Source organism: Parasteatoda tepidariorum, chromosome 1, assembly GCF_043381705.1.
Source record: "Parasteatoda tepidariorum isolate YZ-2023 chromosome 1, CAS_Ptep_4.0, whole genome shotgun sequence".
Taxonomy (NCBI): domain Eukaryota; kingdom Metazoa; phylum Arthropoda; class Arachnida; order Araneae; family Theridiidae; genus Parasteatoda; species Parasteatoda tepidariorum.
The window spans coordinates 107447127-107470202 of record NC_092204.1 but is presented as its reverse complement, the minus strand read 5'-3'; the positions used below and the strand labels follow the sequence as shown (position 1 = coordinate 107470202).

At 29.2% G+C, this 23076-nt stretch overlaps 1 protein-coding gene across 2 annotated transcripts in view; it reads left to right on the top strand.

Annotated features, from left to right (window-relative positions):
- The window catches only part of LOC107439462 (rhophilin-2), a 105272-nt gene that overhangs the window by 65245 nt on the left and 16951 nt on the right, over positions 1–23076 (top strand). For both annotated transcript variants that reach the window (XM_043041280.1, XM_043041281.2), the window contains exons 2-9: positions 7650–7765; positions 13145–13273; positions 13431–13506; positions 15763–15840; positions 16963–17087; positions 17258–17366; positions 18983–19132; positions 22752–22847. In XM_043041280.1, coding sequence (XP_042897214.1) covers positions 7650–7765; positions 13145–13273; positions 13431–13506; positions 15763–15840; positions 16963–17087; positions 17258–17366; positions 18983–19132; positions 22752–22847 — 879 coding nt within the window. The remainder of the gene's footprint in view (positions 1–7649; positions 7766–13144; positions 13274–13430; positions 13507–15762; positions 15841–16962; positions 17088–17257; positions 17367–18982; positions 19133–22751; positions 22848–23076) is intronic.

Here is a 23076-nt window from a genome sequence, read left to right as displayed (position 1 = left end):
AAAGAAAAGAAAGCAAATGATAATTCACAACATTTTATTTATTATCCAAAATAAAATAGGGGTTAGGGGGACAGAACTGAGGTTCAAGAATTTTTTCTATCTCTGAAGAAATCATAATTTACGACTTTTAAATAAAAGAAAAAAAGAACCCTTGCATTTTAAAGTTTTACCCTAACAAATAATGATTTTTGCGATGTCTATACAGTTAAGAAAATATCTGGTAATGCCTAATGATATTAAAAAAAAAGACTAATTACATGTTTTTTCACGGTGTGTCATCTACTAGTCACACTAGTGATGTCACGGAAAGATGTGACACCAACTTTCAATCGGTTGGTTGTTTATTTTGATATCGCTTATAAGCCAATTCTTTTGAAGAAAGTTTTCCCATGATTTCCGGTTATAACAGAGGAAGCCAGGTGTTACCAGTTACGATCAGAGGTATGGGGGGGGGGCTAGTCACGTGATCGCACAGTGTGGGAATAAACTTTACTAAGGAACACATTCGATATTCCCATCCCATACGCTTTTAAAGTCTATTTATAAAAAGTTATCGCTAATTGTATTTAATAAACTCTCTTTTTTTTTATATACATAAAAAACATGATATTTTCATTTCCCCCCCCCTCCCATATGTCTAATTTAAAAGATTATTTTAATAATTTTTAGCGAGTACTGTAAGTTTATAATGATCTATCATAAATTAATTACTAATTAATGCTGCTCTTATTATGAAATTACGTAAAATATAAAACTTTTTTAGTAAGCAATGTTTATTTTTAATACACACTTTGGTTTAAAAGATTGTGGCCACTTCTCAAAATATATGAAGTGAATTTTGCTGCAGCTAATTTTGAAATCTACTAACACTTATGTTATCTATGCTCTAAATATTCGCTAGAATGTTATGCTTAATGCTTATTTATTAAAAAAAACAACAACTCGAGAATAGCCTCTTTTGAATTGAATTTTAGGACATCACATTATCTTTAAAAAAATTGTCTGAAGAAAAAAAAAAAATTAAAACTGCACGTTTGTTGCACGAATTTGATTATTCTGCAATTCATGTGTAAGAAAACGGCGTTTTGTTACAAAAGTGTTTCATAAAAACGTAATAAAAATGCTTGAAAAATTATTTTAAGGATGGATAAATAAGTTTAAAATATTTACTTTAATCTCTTTCTTGTTAAAATAATAGTCCGTACGTTACATTTAGACATGTTTCAAAACGCTATAAAATTGCCTTTTGTCTAAAAATCTTTTATTTAACTTATTGCTTCCATTTGTTAAAGATATTATCAAATAACCTTTTATTGAAACTTTGTACTTCAAAAAAACAAAATATTTTTTTTTTAAAAATTAAACTTTTTGATTATTTAAAAGTGTGTTTTATTTTTAAAGCAAATAATATTAGTTATTCAAAAATTTTAAGTTTTGCTCCGAGTTTAAAGTTTTTAAAGTAAACCCTTTTATTATTGCCTATTATTATTATCCCTGGCGAATATTTTCCTTGGCGGTTTCTGTGGGACATATAGCAGCTAGCAGCCAACAAATGAGCGTCGCTTTGAAAAAGAGCCATTTCCATCTGTCTTATTAAAAAAAAAAGAAGAAGAAAAAAGATAGACTGAGGCAAGGAATTGGTTAAAATCATCATTTTTTTAGTTCGAAAATACTTTAAGGGATTAAATTCTTCTATTTTTATTACATTCTACTTAAAGTAGCGTAATTTCCAAAGTCTACATAAATCATAAATATAAAATATCATGCAAAAGCGAAATTTAAATCTATTCTAATAATTTTCTATGTATAATATCAGGAGAAAGTGGTTTTCTTTGCATGTGATTTGTTTTCAATTCCAAACCTTTTTTTAAAAATACCAAACGGTTTTTCAAAAAATCCATACAATTCTGATTTCTAACCATCTATATTCGCTGAACCGCACTCTTGTGTCGTGCTATATTAAAAACTACCTTTATTCCCTGCAACAGATAATAATGTTAGACTGTGAGAATGAACAATAATATGCGAATGATACCACGACAAAAAAGCCACGATCTATCACAAACAATGAAAAATATGTGACTGCTAAATTATTCCCACCACGTAACAAATAAAATCATACTGATCTTCAGTGAATTCTCACGTTGTTAATATCTTTTATTGTATTTATACTACCGGGCGTGAATAAAACTTGCATTTAAATCAAATCTAAGAGGAGATAAAGAAAAATGCGGAATGACTTTTTCTACACACCTGTAAATTTTAGGCTTCTTAAAATTGGAATATTTTATGCTTGGTGTGGTGTAATGAGTAGCTAGATAAACAAAGATCATTTTTTAATGACACTAGGAAAGATTTAGTTAAAAAATAAAATACCCGTTATATCGGACTTGCATTCGGTGTAGAGAATTGTTGTGCATTCTTCTCCAAGAACATTCCAATAAATTAAATTGGAATTATGATGTGAATTGTTTACTTGAAAACTAAAATGAAATGTTATTAAAAACATTTTCTTTACTTATTCCAAAAGAAAGTTAAGAATTATTAATTAAAATTCCCGACCGTAGTAAGTAGAATTCTAGAAAATCTTTTTAGATAGATGGGATAAATAGATAGATGGGAATTATTTATTTGATTACTGAAATAATTTCGTTAAAACTTTTTATTTACATATACCTGATGATTGTTAAAAATAATTAGCAAAATTTTCTGACAGTTTTGTGCGAAATTTAAAAAACAATCATTCCACTGTCAGTCTTATCTTCTAACAATATTAAAATAAATTTTCTTACATTGTATTTGCATTAAGTGCTACCTTGAACTTCTTTGATCTATATGACTGATATAGCAAATATATAGGTACGAATTATTTAGTTGATTGTTGTAATTAGAATTTCGTTAAAAATATTTCTTCCACTAATTCCAGAAGAATGTCAAGAATTATTTATCGAAATTCCTGACAGTTTCAAGTGGAATTTTTTTTTAATAAAAAAAATTCCTTCCACGGTCAGTACACAAATTGTTTCGTACGCAAATAGTCAGTACACAAATTGTTTCGTACGCAAATAGTCAGTACACAAATTGTTTCGTTCATATAGAAAAGGAAAAGGTCTTTTTCAAGGCATGGTTGAAACTGGTAAAAAAAGAAGAAAAAAAAGCTAGGTCAATTTGATGAAAGGTTTCACTTATTTTACTTAGAAACGATATCTTTCAAAAACGTTTATTCATATTTACATGATGAGAGATAATCACGAACACAACGGAATGACTGACTGCATTTATTCATCCAGTCCGTGATATAAAAGATAAAAATTGCTTGTAGTTTCTATAACAGTTATTTTGTATCTGTTACAAAATCATACCCGTTATAAAAATAATATGTTATTTCCAAAAGTCTATTATAAAATATAATATAAAAAATAAATAAACCAAAAAAAATTGTTCCTTGATGAGGGTTTCTTCCTTACTGTAAGTAATTTGATGAAAATGATAAAAGACGGTTATAATGTTTTAACTAGAGATTCCGATATTCTACAGTATATAAAATTAGTATGTTTCAAATGAATAATATTTTATTTCTTCTTCATTTTGGATATCTTTTAAGGCATTTAAAAAGCGGCATGATCGCTTAGGCTTGTTATATTTATTGCAATATCAAAGCATCGTCATGGTGATCTTTTTTTTATATTCTATGGTGATCTTAATTATCATAACAGTCCCATGGTTACTTTACGTGTATTACGATGATGCATAGTATGTCCATGTTATCTAATTTCCATAATAGTGATGAATTAATGCAATGGAAAAATCGATATGCACTTTCTTGTGCTCTTTTGCACTTGCAAATTATACTATTTCGTTAAACGTTGTTGGGATGTTTAGAACTTATGTTCATTTCTCTATGATATCATCTAATTTTCGTGATATTGCAGGAAACAGATTTATTTTATACAGTAGAAAAATAAATCGTTGTGTATCTTTTATGCTGTCTATTCTTACATTATTAATTATTGTGATGATACAGACTTCATTAATAATGTCTTTTTCTCCATGTTGCCTTGGTTCATGTACAGATTTAATGCAGATTGTAAAACCGATGTGTATTACTCATGTGCCCTCAAATATGTATTATTTCAGCTGTTAAGGATTAAGTTCATTTGCAATGTTATTTTATTTGTGTGATATTGCAGGTAAGAAAACTGTTGTGTACTTTTCATATTGTACGCAGTAAGAAATTGTCATAACAATTGTGGGTAGCGATTTATCGTGTCTATGAGTGTGCTGTAATAATTAAATGATGTTGAACATTTCGTTTTTTTTTTTAACTGAAATTTTAAATGAGTCCCCTATGTTCGAGCACGATCTCTAGCTGTAGGTTTTACTGTTTTTCACCATAAAGTTCAACTAATTTACTATATATACACGTCGATGCCATTAGCTGTAGTGGATTCCCTAGGAACTGGCACCAAGTTAAATATCGGAACCCTGATTTCAAACAAAACATTTTAATGTATTTTGATGAGCTCTGATCATATATGATATCCTTTTGAGGTTACTTGAAAGATTGTTAATTTATTCGCAAATTTAATTTATTCTACTTTTTTAAAAAAAAATAAGAAAACGAGAGAAAAACATTAAGTCCCAGTGACGCAGATTAAATCTGCATATTTTTCTCTCCGAAGTTTGCATTTATATGCTTTTGAAATTTGAGCTGCATCATGTACTCGGAGCAATTCATCAAGGCAATCCTTCATGTCGCAAATTATTTGTTAGAAACTAAAATAAAACTTGATTAACGTATCGAAAATTCTATATATTAAAATGATTTTATTGATGAATAGATGCAATTTAATTCCGAAGCATTGTGAGGTTTTTGCCAATGGATCAGCCCGCAAACTTTTCCTTTGTGCTACCCTTTCTGGGTATTTACTTCAATTCTTTTTCTTTTTTTATTGCAAATGACAGGTTTATTTTGTGAGGAATAAAATAGGTATTATTTAGAGATGTAGCGAATAGTGATTTAGCCACATACCGAATATTCGGCCAAAACAATCGGCCGAATAAGCAACCTTTGAAAAAAAAATCAATTATAAATATTATTTTTTATACATAAATAAGTTAAGGCATTATTGAAAATTAATGAAAACTTAGCTGTATAATTGGTGTGGAGGATAAAGGGAAAAAAATTTAATATTTATCCAATAGAAATATTTATGATAAATAAAAAAATAACAGCTATTATTAAAAAAAAAAAAAAAAACTTGTAAAGTTGAAGATAAAAAGCCAAAGGGAAATAGCGAAGAAAATTCTCTCAAATCTTAATACAGAACTTTAATACTAAAAATAATATTTTCCTCAAAATAGTATATATGAAACGTTAAAAGAAATATAGTTTATCCGTAACGCTATTAAAAATGCCGTGCTATCACAAAAATTCCACGAAAACAAAGGATTTTGTGCAAAAGCGAAACAGAAAAAATAAAAAATGATCTTAATTTTCGAAAGAAAATTTTAAAACATCGTTTTTCCAGTTATACTGTTCGTTCATCGAAACATCGTTTTTCAAGTTATACTGTATTCCAGTTATACTGTATTTTCGAGAAAAATGTGAAGAGAAAAGAATTAAGTTTAATAGAAACCCTTTAAATTGCTATAGTATAATATAAAAATCAAAAATCAAAGTTTTTTTTTAAAAAAGAAAGAGCTAGTTAGAAACACAAAAAAAAAAAGGAAAAAAAAGAACTTAATTTCCAAAAGAAAATGTGAAGCTAAAAATCTCAATTTAACTTTTTCACCTAATCATATTTTTAGAAAAAAAATGAAGATAAAAGAATAACGTTCATTAGAAGATGTCTTTAAAAAAATGTTGTGTCATAATAAAAACGCTGATAAAATGTTAATAAAAGAAGACAACGAAGAAGTAGAATTTTTTTTTCTTCGTATTTCTTAAAATATAACTTTAAACATAGAAAATTACAGCTTTTCTGTTGTCTGTCTTACCGTACAGGAAAAAAAGTAACAATAAAAGAATAAAATCTATCATAAAATGTTCCACTAAAATACCGCCCTATAACAGTAACAGCAAAAACGAAACCGAAAAAAAAAATTCAGAAGTGTTGAATATAATATGTTATATGTATTAGCCTGAATGAAATTTAAAGAAATACAAAACACGCGGTTCAGCATACAGTAATCTAGTTTCATTTCTTGAAATTTCGCTTTTCCATTTGTTCTCTTCAGAACGTAAATTTGCAAGCACATGAATTTTAAAACTCGACAAATATGTGTGAAAACTATATCAGATAAGCATAATAAAAATATTATTTTATATAATTCTTTATTTAATCCACTAAATTAAAAAAAAAAAGAAGAACGTTGTCAAAAATATTTTTCCAAAAAATACTTGGCCGAGTATTTGGCCAAACATTCAGCGAACTGCCGAATAGGTTCAATACCGAATAGTTGCCGAACATTCGTTTCATCCCTAGTAGTATTCGAATAAACATAAAATAAAAGTAGTTTCAAAAAAAGTTACCTAGACTAACGTCAGAAAGGTTTTGTTTTGCTAACAAGATTCAATGGTAGGTTTAGCTTAACTGTTTTGTCAATCCATCAACTGCATATTTCGATCCAAACGATGACGCGACAAGTAACAGCTCCCCTCCCCTATTTTTGCTTGTAAAAACATGCAATTCGCTTGTCATATTTGTTATGTGATCATTTCTTTTTCATGTCATGCTTAGAAAATATATTAAAATAGAAAAAGCTGTGTACCTTCCATATGGCGTTCTCGATAATCAGTACAGCAACTGTTTTATTACGGTCTACCAATTTTTCCATTCAATTCCGACATATACTTTCTTCCATATAAAAATAAAAAATACCCTTCTAATGTAAGAAGTAAATTTTTGGAACATGGTATAAAACATAATTTTATATAATTGAAATAAAATTCAATTGTATACAGGTATTATTTTTTGTTTTAAAATATATTAGTTTTCTTTATTTTTTTTTTTCCTTACATATATTTGACATTTCTGTCGTTTTACTTGTTTTCCTTATCGAAGTATAATAAGATTCGTACGGGTGCTTGAAATCTTTAAAAAGCTCTTCAATCATAAAATTATTTTTTAAAGTACTTAATTGTTTGTTTTGCATTTTTGGTTCGTAAATTTTTCTTCAGAGTTGCAAGTTTTTAAAATATTCAATTTTCAGTTTTGTCTCAGATTTTTTTGGAATGTTATTTTTAGAGTTTTGTGAAAGAATTGTGTACTTAAGTAAAAATGTCGTGCTACAAAATTTTAAAAAAAATTCTTATTTTTTTCAATTTTTGTAGGGATTTTGAATAAATAAATAAAAAAATGTATACAATTTTCAATCATATATAGCTGTTTTTATTATCTTGTTTTCATTCAGAAAATAGTGAATTTTATTTTTGTTTTAAAGTGTTCAATACACACATCTGAAAAAGATTGAAGCAGTAGTTTTTTTTTTTTAATATATTTGGAGAGCTTCTTTTTAACGACGTAAATAAGTAGGCTATAGATTTAGAAATCTAAGTTCAATTTTCAAAACAAATTACTGAAAAAATTATTAAAAACTATCGCGTAACAAGATTGAAGTTGTATTTTCTTTTTCATTATTTTTAGGGGACTGATCCTCTGGCGGCGACATGCAGAGGCAGATTACAGATTCAGAGAGCGAAGCTCAATCAAGAAATTAATTATCAAACGATGATGAGAAACGGAGCGGAGAAATTATACAAGTAAATGCATTTTTAAAAAAATAATAATACCTAAGCTAATAATTGTGATTTAGAATTTATTGACATGTTTTTGTTCTTTATTCGTAAAATTGAATTTGTTTTCACGATTATCTGCAATAATTAAATAAATTGATCTTGATTCTTCAAAAATTTTAAACACCTGTCTACAAACACTGTATGATGTATACGTCTTCTTAGGCTAATTAGAGAATTCAGCTCTTTGCAAACTATTGTCGTCGTTTGTTAGTTTCATTTCAATGAGCCTAAAATAGGTGTCGTTGGCAGTTTCTCATGTACCGGATTTTCATATTCGTCGTAATAAATGTAATATATATTTTCCTCGCTTCTTTATTTATTATTCAACTATCATATGCTTCATTTTTTTTATTCAAATTAATTATTGTGTTTAAATACTTTCTGGTTGATTCATGAATGAAGTATTTATTTGATAAGATACCTATTTTTATATCCTTAATTTCATTGACAAATATTATTTTGCTTAAAAATTTGGTCACAATGGAAAAGAAATACTGTATTATGTAGTTTTATCATTCACATTAAGGTTTCAATTATTGTTTGTAAACATCTATTAAACAGGCGTTACTAATAAAGATTAAAGCTACAAAAATTGCGAAATATTTAATTTTATGTTTAACAAATTTAATTGCATGGCTAAGATCGGTAAATGGTCAATAATAGTCAATTTTTTTAGAACTCTGAATGCATTCAAAATTAGTCAAAGCAGCCAGAAAATATTTTATCACTTCCCTAAGAGTGCTAATTATTGTTAACCAAAAAACGCTTATTTCCGTTTTCAACTGAAACGGGGGTTATTTACGAATTGACGTCACCAGTGCCAGATACCTATTTACAATCAGTGAAATCCATTATGTTTTAGGTTTTGTTTTAATTTTCTTAACAAAATCTAACTTTTTAGATTGTAAATATATATGTCAGAACAAAGATTTAATTAAACCTTAATGTAATTATACCCTAATCAGGGGTCTGTCCAGGCCGAATTTACTACCGTTTAGTGGTACCTTCACAAATTCAACTTTAGGAANACTGAAACGGGGGTTATTTACGAATTGACGTCACCAGTGCCAGATACCTATTTACAATCAGTGAAATCCATTATGTTTTAGGTTTTGTTTTAATTTTCTTAACAAAATCTAACTTTTTAGATTGTGAATATATATGTCAGAACAAAGATTTAATTATACCTTAATGTAATTATACCCTAATGTAGCTTAATGAAAATGGGGGCTCAATATAATAAATTTTTATATCATTAAATTTTAATATCGACTGAAATGTTTTTAATAGTTGACTAAAATTTATATCTCTGAATATTTATAGTTCAGTAAAAAAAGAGTAAGATTGAGTTATATCCGATGATACCTAATTACCTATTCATATGATGCTTTATAAATACAAAATAATTTTATTCTTTCATTTTTTTAACCATATTAATATTAAATTTCAAGAATATTTCAGATTTTTTTCCGAAGATTTTGTTTTATGTCTTAAAATTCACATTAAAGTGAAAGAGATATTGAATTAAATTTTTTATTTAGAATAGTTTTAAATTTTTAAAATTTAAAACATTAAAGTTAATATTTCTTCTTATTTATTCTAGCATAATGCAGGGAATTATTTTTAGTATAACAATATTATGACCTTTTAAGAAAGTTGTGGTCTTAGCAAAATTTTTAATTCATTCTGTAAAAATAATTTAAAAAGAATCAGAAATCAAATACTGATTTCCCTGGTAATGTCGAATTACATTTATATTATAAAGCAGGCCTTAGTGACTCAGGAGGTAGAGGGTCCGCCGTCCAATGAGGTGAACCGGGTTCGAATCCCCGTGACGAATTCCGCACCAGGCTCTCACAGACCACAGTGGCGACGTAAAATATCTTCATTGGTAGACCGATCATGGGTTTAGAGTCTCCTGGCAGTCAGGCTAACCGTGGGAGGTCTTCGTGGTTTTCTTCTCCATGTAACGCAAATGCGGGTTAGTTCCATCAAAAAGTCCTCCACGAAGACAAATTTCTCCCAATACTTGATCCACGAATTCCCATGACTTCTAGATTGGGTTCAAAATTATAAGTCTACAGAGTTGAACATTAGTAGTCGTAAACCCAAAATTGGACCGGTGCATTTGAATGCATTATAAAGAATAGTAACAAAACTATTTTATTGTTATTTAAATATTGCTTTGAGCTAAAAAAAAAAAGAAAAGGAGAAATTAATGTATTTCCGTAAAATTTATTTAGTAAACTTTATTTTAATTGCATTTATTCATACAATTAAAATCAAGAAAATGCGTTTATTTAATTCTACGTAACAGAAATAGGAATTGAATTTTATAAAAATACAGGAAAATAATTTTTAAATATAGCAAAAATCCTATTCACTCAAAAAATAAAAATATTGAGAATAAATATCAACATTGCTGCCTATTTAATTATAGATTAAATAATAAAAAAGTGCATTAATTATTTTCATTTTGAATGAGGGTTTTTGGTTCTAATTCTTCAGCTTTTGAAAAATAAAAGTGTCTAATTAAATGATTCGCTGCAATTTATATCAAGTTAAATTTTGAGCATAATCGCCTAGATTACGGCGATGATGATTATCGAATGATATTTTTCAATAGACTAGATTCTTAAAAGTGATCATTTGATTTTTAGCGATACCTGTGTGTGAATTATTTGAATAAGTTATTTCTTTTATTAAAAATGTTTAACTCATTAATTTTTCTACTTTAGAATTCAGCTTAACAAGTTCAGCACTAATTAATTTTTATGTACAGAAATAAGGTGATAAATTAACAATAATCATACTTTATAAACGCTATATTGCAGAAAGAGGTATTAAACTGTATAAATAAATATAATTTCTAACCATAGCAAAATTCCTAATTACTCAAAGATTAATATTGCGAATAGATGTGAGCATTATTATGAATTTAAATATTTAATATATAGTAAAAAGAAACTGCATTAGTAAAAAAAAAAAATCCTTGTGAAGCAAAAACTGTTAGCTTAATGATTTGCTGAATTCATATGGAAAAATTAAATTAAAAAATCAAATAGAATATTTGAACACTATCCACATAGATTGTAACGATGCATATTTTTTAGTGGATTAGAGTTATGAAAGCATATATTCGTTTTAATGCAATACGGTATGCCTAAATCGACAGCGCTATTACTAAATTCATTCTATTTCTACCCTATCTGTTACTGATTTAAATAAGCTTTATTTGAAAAATATTTTAACTTGAAAATAATTGGAATAAAATAATCTTTACTTTGGACATTGAAAGGTCTGACTTCAGTCGAAAAGGAATGTTGATTCCCTGCATAATCATTTCTTTGGCAATTTTAGAGATAAATAAACAGTCTGTTTAAAAATCTTTTTTTCCGTTTTTTTCTCACTGAAAAGCGTTCATTTAATTCACAAAATTTGTAATAAGTAGAGCCCGGAATTTGATGACCTAAAAAATCTCAACTAATGCCCTTAAAAAATGCCCTGAAAAAGTGCAAAAAATGCCCTTAAAAATGCTCTAAAAATGCGAAAATTGCGCTAAAAATGCCTTATGACATGACTTAAATAAAGTAAAAATATCGAACTAAAACAATGTTTTACTCTTTAAAATTATGAGTCATTTCAAAAACTATAAAGCAATGCAATACTTGTTCTACGTTCATTAAAGTTTGAAAAATATGTTTTATATCCTAAAATAACAAAAAAAGGGAAAAATATATTGGCATCAAAACATTTACATTTTGTATAGAAACTTTAATGAATATACCAACTTACATCCAATAATATTACTAAATATCAGAATTACATTGGATTATTAAATGTTTTTCGATATTTTGAAATGTAAACGAGCGTCTCTTGTCTGAAAGTAAATATTTATAACTGGAGAAGCTTCTTTCAATGTCTACTGATGTTAATAGTGCGTACTTGAAAAAGACGGTCTCACTGACAATTCTTATTCAATTTGAAAAGTTGTTGCTTCACCTGTTAGTATCCTAGAGATTTTCTTCATTGTTTGGAAGCCAGTGTTCTTCTCCAAAACTTTGTTCAATTTAGCTGCTATACTTTGTCCTATTTTTCCCCTTGCTTTTTGCAACACTCGACTCAGTACATCAATATAATTTATTGCATTGCTAAGTTCGAGTTCTTGTTTCTCCAAGCTTGTAATTGTCGAGGACACAATAGCAAAGTTAGACTTGATAAATGCTAAATTTCCTTTGATTTTATCAGAAGCGAACACGTTTAGCGCTATCTTAATTGATGCAGCACCTTCTGAATCTAAACTACTGACGATAGACTTCACTATCTTAAAATTTTCACTGCAGATACGCATGCATCCAACCAGGTACCCCATCGTGTGATTACTGGTTTAGGGGCCAAAGCTGACTAGGAGCAAATGTTTTGAAACATTCTTTGATAGTTACAATATGAAATGTAAAATTATGAGACAAATCTTGCATTTCATGTAATAAAAATACCCCAAAAAATAATAAAAATTGGAAAAAATTAACAAAAACCTAAAAAAATGCTTTAAAATGCAAAATACGCCCCTAAATTTAAAAAAAAATGCCCTATAAATCTAAAAAAATGCTCTAAAGGACAAAAAATGTCCAAAAATGCAAAAAAATGCAAATGTCATCAAAATCCGGGCCTTAGTAATAAGTAACGATCATACGATATATAAGCGATAGCAAAACTAAAAGAGCATTGAAATAGCCTTAGCAGACGCATGATGCGTGTTTCCATTCAACACTTGTGATGGGGGGTCAATCAGGGATCGTTGTCGATTGTATCACTTTCGGGGACTTTTTAGAGCAATTTAAATGTTTAATAACTCAATAAATAAACATTTGTTGGGGGAAAAAAACAATAAGATTTTCGGATTCAGAAGAGAATTTCCAATAAGTTAGAACTGTCAATATAAGATTTTAAGACACTGTCATCAACTACCATAGTGCTGTCGTAAAATATCCCCAATAGTAAACGGACCATGGGATTAAATAACCTTGTCGTCGGGCTACCCGTGGGAAGTTTTCGTGGTTTTCCTCGCCATGTAACGGATTCGCTCCATCAACAAAAAATCATGAAAGCTAGTTTGTTCCAGTGCTTGATTCAGGAGTTCCCCCTTGTATTCTGGTTCAAAATTACAAGGTTAAAGGAGTTGAGCGTTAATAACCGCTTAACAGAAAAACTTGTCGGCTGTTCAACACTGGTTATAAAATAAAATGTAAGTGTATTGTGATAATGTTTGTTAAGAATGTATGTAAATGTTTTTCGAAGTGATCCAAACAAATGTGTTAAACAATTGCAACCCTTAATTTTCAGAGCAACAGTAAATAAGAAATTGAAAGAAACGATAGCTTTGGAATTGAGTTTTGTCAATTCCAGTCTCCAACTTCTCAAAGAACAACTTGCTGATCTTAACAGTTCAGTGATGCTTTATCAAAACAATAGGTAAATTACGATTTATGTACACAGTATTTAATTTTAAAAATATTTAAATTATAAACTTCAGTTTTTCGCTTTTGTTCATTAAGCTTTTATACTTAACAATTTCGATTATTTTTGGTGACTTTCTTATAAATATCTCACTTTAAATTTTTTGCTCTAGTTCCATTCCAACTATGCCAATGGTACCCTTAGGTTTAAAAGAAACGAAAGAAATTGATTTCAAAGAGCCCTTCAAGGTAAAGTATTCGAACAATGCATGATTTAATTTTAATATTTACTGTCATATTAAGTTAGTATTGATGGTATTTTTGTACTCTCACGATACAACGATCTCACATTATAACGTCCATTTGCGCCCAAAATACGAGGATCGTTATATCGGGCTTCGACTGTAAATAGTTTTCTATTGCAGAAGTTGCCACTTTTATCCCACCGAAACTTTTTTTTTGTTGTTTTGTTTCATCTTTTTTTCTGGTCAGACATTGTTTTTAATGTAGATTAATTTTGTTACCTCTAGAGCTTGTGTTATTGTTCAATTGATTTTAAAAAATTTATTTTGAAAGTTATTTAGTTAAATTAATTATAAACAATTGTTGTTAACTTATGATAGAAAATATATCATCACTCACTTCTTTTGCTTATTTCTATTTTTCATTCTTAAACATTTGAAAATATTTTCAAAATATCTTTCGGTATTAAACCGATTTATTTCCGAGAATAATTTAGATTTTTTCATTTTTTTGATTAACATTTTTAGCATTAATAATGCAACTATTTTTATGATTTTAATAAAAAAAATTCGGTTTTAAAAAAACAATTGAACTTGTTTAAATTCAATTTTTACCCTACCTTAAACCGGGGCGAGTCTACCCGTTTTTTCAGTTTGTCAACTTTCAAGTGGTCAAACTTTTGTAAACATTAAAGAAAAAAGGCTTTTAATAGGTGTTTCGGAATCGCTATTTATCCCTCTTTGAAGCTGTGAAATCGATTTTAGAAAATATTAACAGTTACGCTGTTACTGTATATTTTTATAGAACTGCTGACAAATCTCTCGTATGGGGCGAGTCTACCCATTCTACTAAAATGAATGTTAACATTGTAAATAATCAAATTTTACTATTAAATTGTTATTTTAGTTACTATATAGGATATTTATGAAGTAAAATTCATAACTTTATTATATATTCCATTTTTTTATTCATAAAATAACACAAATTGAGTATTTGATCGATTATCACATTTTGATCACAGTTTTGTTTTTATAATCATTAACATTATAAAATAACATTTTTTTCTGATTATTGTTGATAAAAATAAATTAAAATTAATATAAATTTACAATTAAATAATTAATAAATAATAATAATTAAAGATTATTAACAAAATCGAAATTCAAACATTGGGAATCATGAAAAATCCTTTTCCCATTCTTTTGGGAGGTAATAATAATTTATAAATAATAATTTATTTAACTTGCATTAAATAAAAAAAGTTAATTTTGTAATATAAAAATTGAAAAAATAGGTAAAATAAACATATTTTATATTTACATTTATATTTAACCTATAAATTTTCTTATTAATGATAAATTTATCAATGCAGAATTAAAATAATATACTCAAATTCATTTAAAATGACTTAATTTTAATATAAACAAAGTTCTAAATTATATTATTATGCTTTATTAAAACTAAATACGAATGGGTAGACTCGCCCCGCGAATTCTGGCTTTTTGTTTACAACAGCAAAACTTACATTCTTTTTGTTTTTTTTTCATATAAAATTAATGTAATCTTAGTCTTAGATAAGTTTATCACTTAACCAAAGTGAAAATAGTAATAATAATAATATACTTACGGAGCACCAACTAAAAGTTTGCTGATTTTCAATACAAATCTCTCAAAAGACGTTTGAACAGGTCGGTTAAAAAGACACCAAATAAATAAAAACGGATCAAACTACTACAGCGCCATCTTCCTTAGAGTCTGAACTAAGTCCTCCATTGGTAAAAATTTTTTTATTTGCAATTTAAAATAGTGAAAATTAAATAAAACTAAAATGGGTAGACTCGCCCCTGGATGGGTAGACTCGCCCCGGTTTACGGTATTAATAATTCAACTAAAAAGGTATAGCAGTTTACTGCAATAATAGACATATGATGCATAATTTAAAAATGTACCATCACTAATTTCAGTGTGAGTTTTACTGAACTGTCATTAAAATAATAAATTATCATAAACAAGTGTTAATTGGAATTAATAAGATTTAGTAAAAAAAATCTTTAGATAAAGAAAGAAAAAAATACTGGCTACTTCTTTAGCAGCACTTATAGAATTTTGTTTTCCCTCTATGTTTATTGTTATATATTCAGAATAAATGAAAGGCTCTTGTGACATTACTTGTGTTTGAATAATCAAATTAGCAAAAGGAAAATTTATAATAGGATAAATTGTAATCAGTTAATGACAATAATTATGTTGTCTTTCAAATAGGATTTCATCCTTGAACATTACAGTGAAGATGATAGTAAATTTGACAGCGCCATTCAACAACTAAATCAGATAAGGCAGGTAAGTTGAGTGGTTACCATTGTGTGACAGATTTAATTCCTTGAACATAATTGTTTGCAGGAAATTTGTTATGCTCTCATCTCATAAGTTTTCATTACTTTGCTCCAACTGTTTCTATCGTTTTTAACCCTCACGTCTGCAACTGGTTAGCCAATGTGATATTTTTCCGGTTAGGCCAATGTGATCATATTTTGCGTTTTTGACCATTTTCTTAAAGAAATTTTTGTCAACAATTTATTTTTTTATTAAAAGTCGGTATACTATTGTTGCTTATTTCAATTTCCGGTATAACATAATCACACACTTAAAACCCCGGTATAGTAATTTTGCATACTTAAAATACCAGTATACCATTATTAAATACTAAAAATACCTATCAATCATGATTACATATTTAAAATGCTGGTAAACTTTATCACATCACATACCTAAAAATGCTTAAGAAAGATTGAAAATTTAACTGCGGAATTTCCGGATCTTGTATGCTGGTTTCAAAATCGAACACTAAAAGTTCAGCTGCTCATCGCCTAAGGTTAAAATACTATATTTCATTATTTTGCACATTCTCAGGCTCATCGTGAGTACTTAAGATGCAAAATATATTTAATAAGCTATCAGTAACTTTGCCCCGCTTGATAGGGACGCTTTTAAATTAGCCCATGTCAGTGTGGAGATTCTCAGTAGTCTAGTGTCAATTCTTTTAAACCAATATGAAGGTTTAAATTCCATAATGACGGAGAATTTGAAGAATTCATCAAGAAAAGATCTAACCATCATGGATCATGACAATGGTGGTCATCAGATCTTCATAGTAATTACATTGCACTGTAACCACATTTATGCATATTGTTTTGCAAGAAACTCATTTTGTTCTTCATAAGTATTTTTTCTATCAACTAAGGTACGATTTGGCAATTACGAATTGATTTCTGAGTGAGGTTGCTGCCAGTGAGGGACTGAGGCTGATTTCTAGACGTATTATTTAGCTCAAAATATTTATATTTTTGTATCCAGGTGTTGATAGTTGAACAAAATAGGAGATAGAAGTCGGTTCATTAATCACCCATTATATAAAATAATTGTAGATTTCCTCATGACTCAAACAAACAATTCTATTTTCAGGCTGTCAGGACGCCTTCCAGAGATGCATCTGGAGTAAAAATGTTATTTCAATACTACAATCTCCTCTATTTTATCGATAAAAGATTTTTTGCATCTCACAGAAACTTGGGACTTCATTTTGAGTGGTAAGAGCAATATAAACTCATTGATTTGTATTCTATGTATTTTATTCTTTCTTATTCTGTTATAAAACTGAAAATCGATAAATGTTTAAATTTGTAATAAGTAAATGAGAATAAGATAACAAATTGGTAGCTTATTTCCAAATTTTAAGAAGCTTTTGTTCTCTTTTTAGGTTTGATAGTTTAACTGGTTTACCAAGTATGCAAAAGAGCATCGCTTTTGAGAAAGCTAGCATTTTATTTAACATCGCAGCGTTATACACGCAAATCGGTGCCAAACAGGTGAGTCCAATAGATGCAGGTTGAACTCTTGCTTACAAATATGCTTTCTGTTTTCGAATAATATCTTGTTACTTTTAATCACTGCTTTTAAGACACTTTCTTAGGACTTGTTTTTTGTACAGTTTGTTCCAACTCAAAACTGTATGAACTGTATGTTCGCCATGTTATATACTTTACTCTGATACTTATACTGATGGTTCATGTCCTATAAATATACTGCGTTAGAAAAGCACAGTTCGCGATTTTCCGCTTAAGAAACCAGTTAATTTTCTTCCTCTCGAATTTTAAAAATTAGTTACAAAGTTCGCACGTAGATGGCACTGCAGAAAAATCTATAAAACAGCGTTTTCAAAATAATCATCATTTTAAGCAAATACAAGTGAAGTCAGGAGCATGAAAAATTAGACTCTGACAATATGCAGAAAATAATGTTCTACAGTTCCCAGTCAGCAGCACCATTTGCTGTTGACGAGGAAGAGTTCTATTTCAAACAGAATGCAGCTAACCATACATTTCTCTCTTTTTTTATTGTTTTTTTTTAAAAAAATTTCTGTCATTTTGAGACACAATTGGTTTTTCAAAATATGTTTGTCTTGTCATACCTACTGGTATTTTGCAAATACAAACGTCCAAGAAAAAATATTTGTTAAGTCTTTCAAGTTTTCTTTTTAATCTAATTTACCAAAACTGTTATCAATAGTTTTATATCAGTTACCTACTCTGAAAAATCGGTTCGATTTTCCTTCTCGTATGTATCGGTCTAGCTAGTTGTACCTGTTTCAAGTTTTCATCTCTAATATTCTAAGTATTATCATCATTTTAATTCTTGCCATTTGCACCGGCGCTTTTGGCATCCATCGATTTTAAATCATGCTTTTCATTATCTTAATTTTTAGCTGTTTAACTTTTAGCTTACATTGACTTTTAGTGAATGTAATGGTTCATCATTACTTAGTCTAGCCATTTTATGTATATATTCATTGCTTTGAACATTTGCCTTGATTTTAATTTCCTTCAGACTTTTACCTATTTTGAATGACAGCGCTGACTTATTCTGTTCTACTTTAAGCAAACCTGTTCTCATTGCATAACAGAAAGTGACCTGACACATTGATATAATTGTATTACTTAGACTCGACTTCTTACGCACTTTTGAAGCATTATTTGATTGTCTTCGTTTACTGATCACCACTCTATGTTCTTACCATTTATGCTGATATCAACAAATATTTAACTCCCCTGGGGGTACTTATCTTTAATTACAACAGAAAGATCTCTAAGAGGAACATTTTAGAAAATGACCTTCGTAGGAATATCGAATCATGTCCTGTTGATGACACTTTTTTACCTATGCTTTCACAGCCCATATATTCTTTGACCATAGCGTATGCATAAATATTTTTAGAATAATAGCTGACGGTTCAAGTATAAGAATTCTCTTGCTTCCTGGTGGCCCAGTCCCTCTTCATTTGACAAAATCGAGAGAGAAGCTGGAACACTGTTATAGATAATTAACTTATATTGCAAACATTGAAACATTTTAGTAGCGCGCTTGAAAAATGAGTAACAAATATTTAATAAAGTTTTTTTTAAATTAATTTGTTTCCTAACTTCAGGATCGAACAAAGAATGAAGGCATGGACGCTGCTGTTGATAGTTTTTTGAGAGGAGCTGGAATCTTCCACTTCTTGAAACAGAATTTTAGCAATCCACCCAGTACTGATCTGTCTCCGGAAGTGTTAGATATGCTGACTCACCTCATGCTTGTAAGTATTAATCAATGATCATTATGTTTTCAATGATTATATCATCTGCGTCAATGAAATCATTAGTGATTTGCATCCATAAATTAAATCATAAATGGTCATAAAGATTAAATTAGATTACTCGAAGTAAATCGAAAGTTACGTATGAAGAGCATTGATAAACTGAGCTCTTCAATAAGTGAAGAGTAAATAAAAATTAGATAATTGTTTTCCTCTTAGAATATTGTTTTCTTTCTTGAGACAGGAAAAACAAAGTTTTACAAAATTTCGATTATTTTTTTAACTAAACTCATGTTTGTGAAAATTGCAACACCATGAAGGACTTACGCGAGTGAGCTGAAATTTTCAGGAAATGCAAAGTAGAGCATAATATGCAAATGATTAGAATTTCAGACCCGTAGCGCATGCGTATGCTGAGCAGCGCCCTCTGAACGGCGGATGGATTCGAATAAATAGACGGCTGTAGCGAGGCGTTTATGGTTATCGGTGGTTATCTGCTAGTGGTAAACGTTAGCTCAGACGTTACTTATGCCTCTTCGACGAAGGAGAGCGGAATTTCAACAACTTGCGGAGTTTGAAAGAGGGAGAATCATCGGCCTTCGTGAAGCTGGATTGTCTTAGTCAGTAACAAAAAAAACTGACTAGACTGTCAGTAACAAAAAAAAAATTTTTGCTTATGAAGAAAAATTTTAAACTGTCTTCATCTTAAAAGTCTTACTTATTGAAATCATATTCAGAGTGTAAAAATATTTAAAACTACAGTGGCCCACCTAATTATTGCAATTATGTCTGTCAATTTAAATGACCGAAAAATTATATCTAAGGTGGATAAATAATAAAGTAGTATTAATTTAACGAGGAAGTCGAATCGCAATTGTATTTATCTGATGTTCAAAACCATAAAATAGTTTCTGAGAAGTAAGAGCAAGTATAGAAAATAATAGTAAAATAATTTGATAATAGTTATCTTACGGTAAGCAAAACAGCATGGCAAACTAATATTTGAATTGACAGTTCTAATCCGTTTATGATTAAGGGAAATAACTGCTTTTTGAAAAACAATCATCAAATACGCAGTTTAAGTTCGGAAAAAAAACGGTAATTTTTTGCTGCTCGCGTATTACGATTAAGAACAGAAAAAAATCTGTATTTATCTTAAATATATATTTTCTGTAGAAATTTACAGTTATTTTTCAAATTTTATTATTTTCCAGTTAATATCTAATGTCAAAATTTATTGCCTTTATTATGATATTCCAGTAATTTTTCTTTCTTATTTTTCTTCTTAGTTTTTGAAACTTTTTTCTTATGATGGTTTGATTTCTTTTCTTTTTTTTTCGGGCNGATCTCTTGTTATTGTTTGTTTGCTTTGAAAGTTTAATCATTTATTTGTACCACTACCACTCAACTGTGTAGTAAATTTCATTGAATTATGACGATTCCTTCATGGTGTTGCAATTTTCACAAACAGGAGTTTAGCTCCAGTGCTAAAATTCCGATGGGTGCTCTGTGCAAGTTACAATTGTTTTTAAAATGCGATCCAGTCTAGATCCTTTCTTTCGCGATCGCTGCAAGTAGAAATTAATTATAGCTAATTGAAATTTCAACCACTTTCGATTTGCTTATGGGAGCGGTTGGGGCTGCTCACTCCTATACCCGCCTCCATGTCGTACACTGTTCGCTTATTGTGGGCAAACAGCTGATAATGATAAGAAATATGATAATTGAATGTTATATGAAAGTATAAATTCCTGCTGTGAATTTGCTTTGTTAAATAGTGGTGTCAGGTGTTCGACTAGTATTCTATAGAATCTGCTCTTAAGTTAATAAAGCTTGCTCTGGGCTACAGACTATTCAAATTTCAGTGGACGACGTGTGATAGCCTCTTAACTGTTTCGTCTCTAAATTATTTGCCTCAACTTTAATTGATATTCGAAACCTGGAAAGAAGTTTAACCGGTTCTGTTACTTAACGAGCCTGCTTATTTCTTTGTAAAAGAAGGGGAAATGAGCTTAAAAAACGATATTTGTATAAATTTCAAAAGAAGTTGCGGTAAATATTTACGTTCTGGCTATAAATTCGGTTAACTTCGCTGTGTCACAAAATGAAAGGATGACTAGTTATGCATTGAAACCTTGTTTCTTAAGATAACGTTAGTTTCAGTTGTTTCTCGTTCCCTAGCATAATTCGCCAAATAGATTTTTTCACTTTGTGAAATTTCAACCACATCACTAACAAACTCAGGTTTACATCTGCCTTTGTAGGGGTCAGGGAACTGACCTTGCATCAGAAAGGTTCTGCTCTCGAATCCCGGGCAGGGCATGGATGTTCTTTCATTCTCTGTCCTTACTGTGGGAGCAACGTTGGTCCACATAATAGGGTGCCCCTGAAAGAGTGACCAACAAATTTGCCCTTCAGACGCCTGTGTGACCTAGGACATTCTCCAGGCGAGTATTGAAAAAAGAAAAAGGTTTACATCAAGTCAATCAACTATTCAATCGACATCACTGAAAATTTCAATCGTTTCCTAACTAGAAAGAAACGAAAAACTTGCCCCGCAGTAAACTTCTATCATTACCGAAATTCCACATTTTTTTTTTAAGTGATGCTTCCATCGTTTTTCGTTTGTGTGTCAAAAATGAAATTAATTTTGACTAAGACTAAATAGACTTTAACTAAAACGTCTACACTGCAAAAAAAAAAAAAAAAATCTTTCTGCTAAATTTGCAGAAAAAAAAATCTGTCAGCTGGTGTGCCAGTGTAAAATCGTTTATTTCACAGTAAAATACTGGGAACTGTTGTTTCGTCTTCTGTTGCTTCGAAAACGGACGTCTGTTTCTGAAGGAGATAAGTACTATTATTTTAATAAACAAATTTTCAGTTTGACAAAAAGTTCTTATTTTAACAACAACAAAAAAATGTCAGTAACAAAAAAAAATGTTTGTTTATGAAGAAAAATTTTAAACTGTCTTCATCTTAAAAATCTTACTTATTGAAATCATATTAAGAGTGTAAAAATATTTAAAACTACAGTGGCCCACCCAATTATAGCAATTATGTCTGTCAATTTAAATGACCGAAAAATTATATCTAAGGTAGATAAATAATAAAGTAGTATTAATTTAACGAAGAAGTCGAATCGCAATTGTATTTATCTGATGCTCAAAACCATAAAATAGTTTCTGAGAAGTAAGAGCAAGTATAGAAAATAATAGTAAAATAATTTGATAATATAAATAGTTATCTTACGGTAAGCAAAACAGCAGGGCAAACTAATATCTGAATTGACAGTTTTAATCCGTTTATGATTAGGGGAAATAACTGCTTTTTGAAAAACAACCATCAAATACACAGTTTAAGTTCGGAAAAAAAAACGGTAATTTTTTGCTGCTCGCGTATTACGATTAAGAACAAAAAAAAATCTGTATTTATCTTAAATATATATTTTCTGTAGAAATTTACAGTTATTTTTCAAATTTTATTATTTTCCAGTTAATATCTAATGTCAAAATTTATTGCCTTTATTATGATATTCCAGTAATTTTTCTTTCTTATTTTTCTTCTTAGTTTTTGAAACTTTTTTCTTATGATGGTTTGATTTCTTTTCTTTTTTTTTCAGGCTCAAGCAAGAGAGTGTTTATTTGAGAAACTTGTTTCGGACACTGAAAAACGTAATTTTTCACAGTGCCTCGATATTGCTCAAGAAGCGGCTCAGGTAATCATAATTTTTCTTCTTCTTTATAATTGAAGAGCTTGGACATTTTAGATCATTTGGAAAAATCATCTTTAGAATATACTAAGTGTAAAGATATATGAATTGCTTTCGAACTGCAACTGTAGTTATTAAGGTAATGTCTAGGTGAAGTAGAGTGGCTACGCATTACAGCTCCACTCGATTGAAAGTTTTATATCTTCTGGAGAAAAAGTGAGTGCTTTAGGTCTTT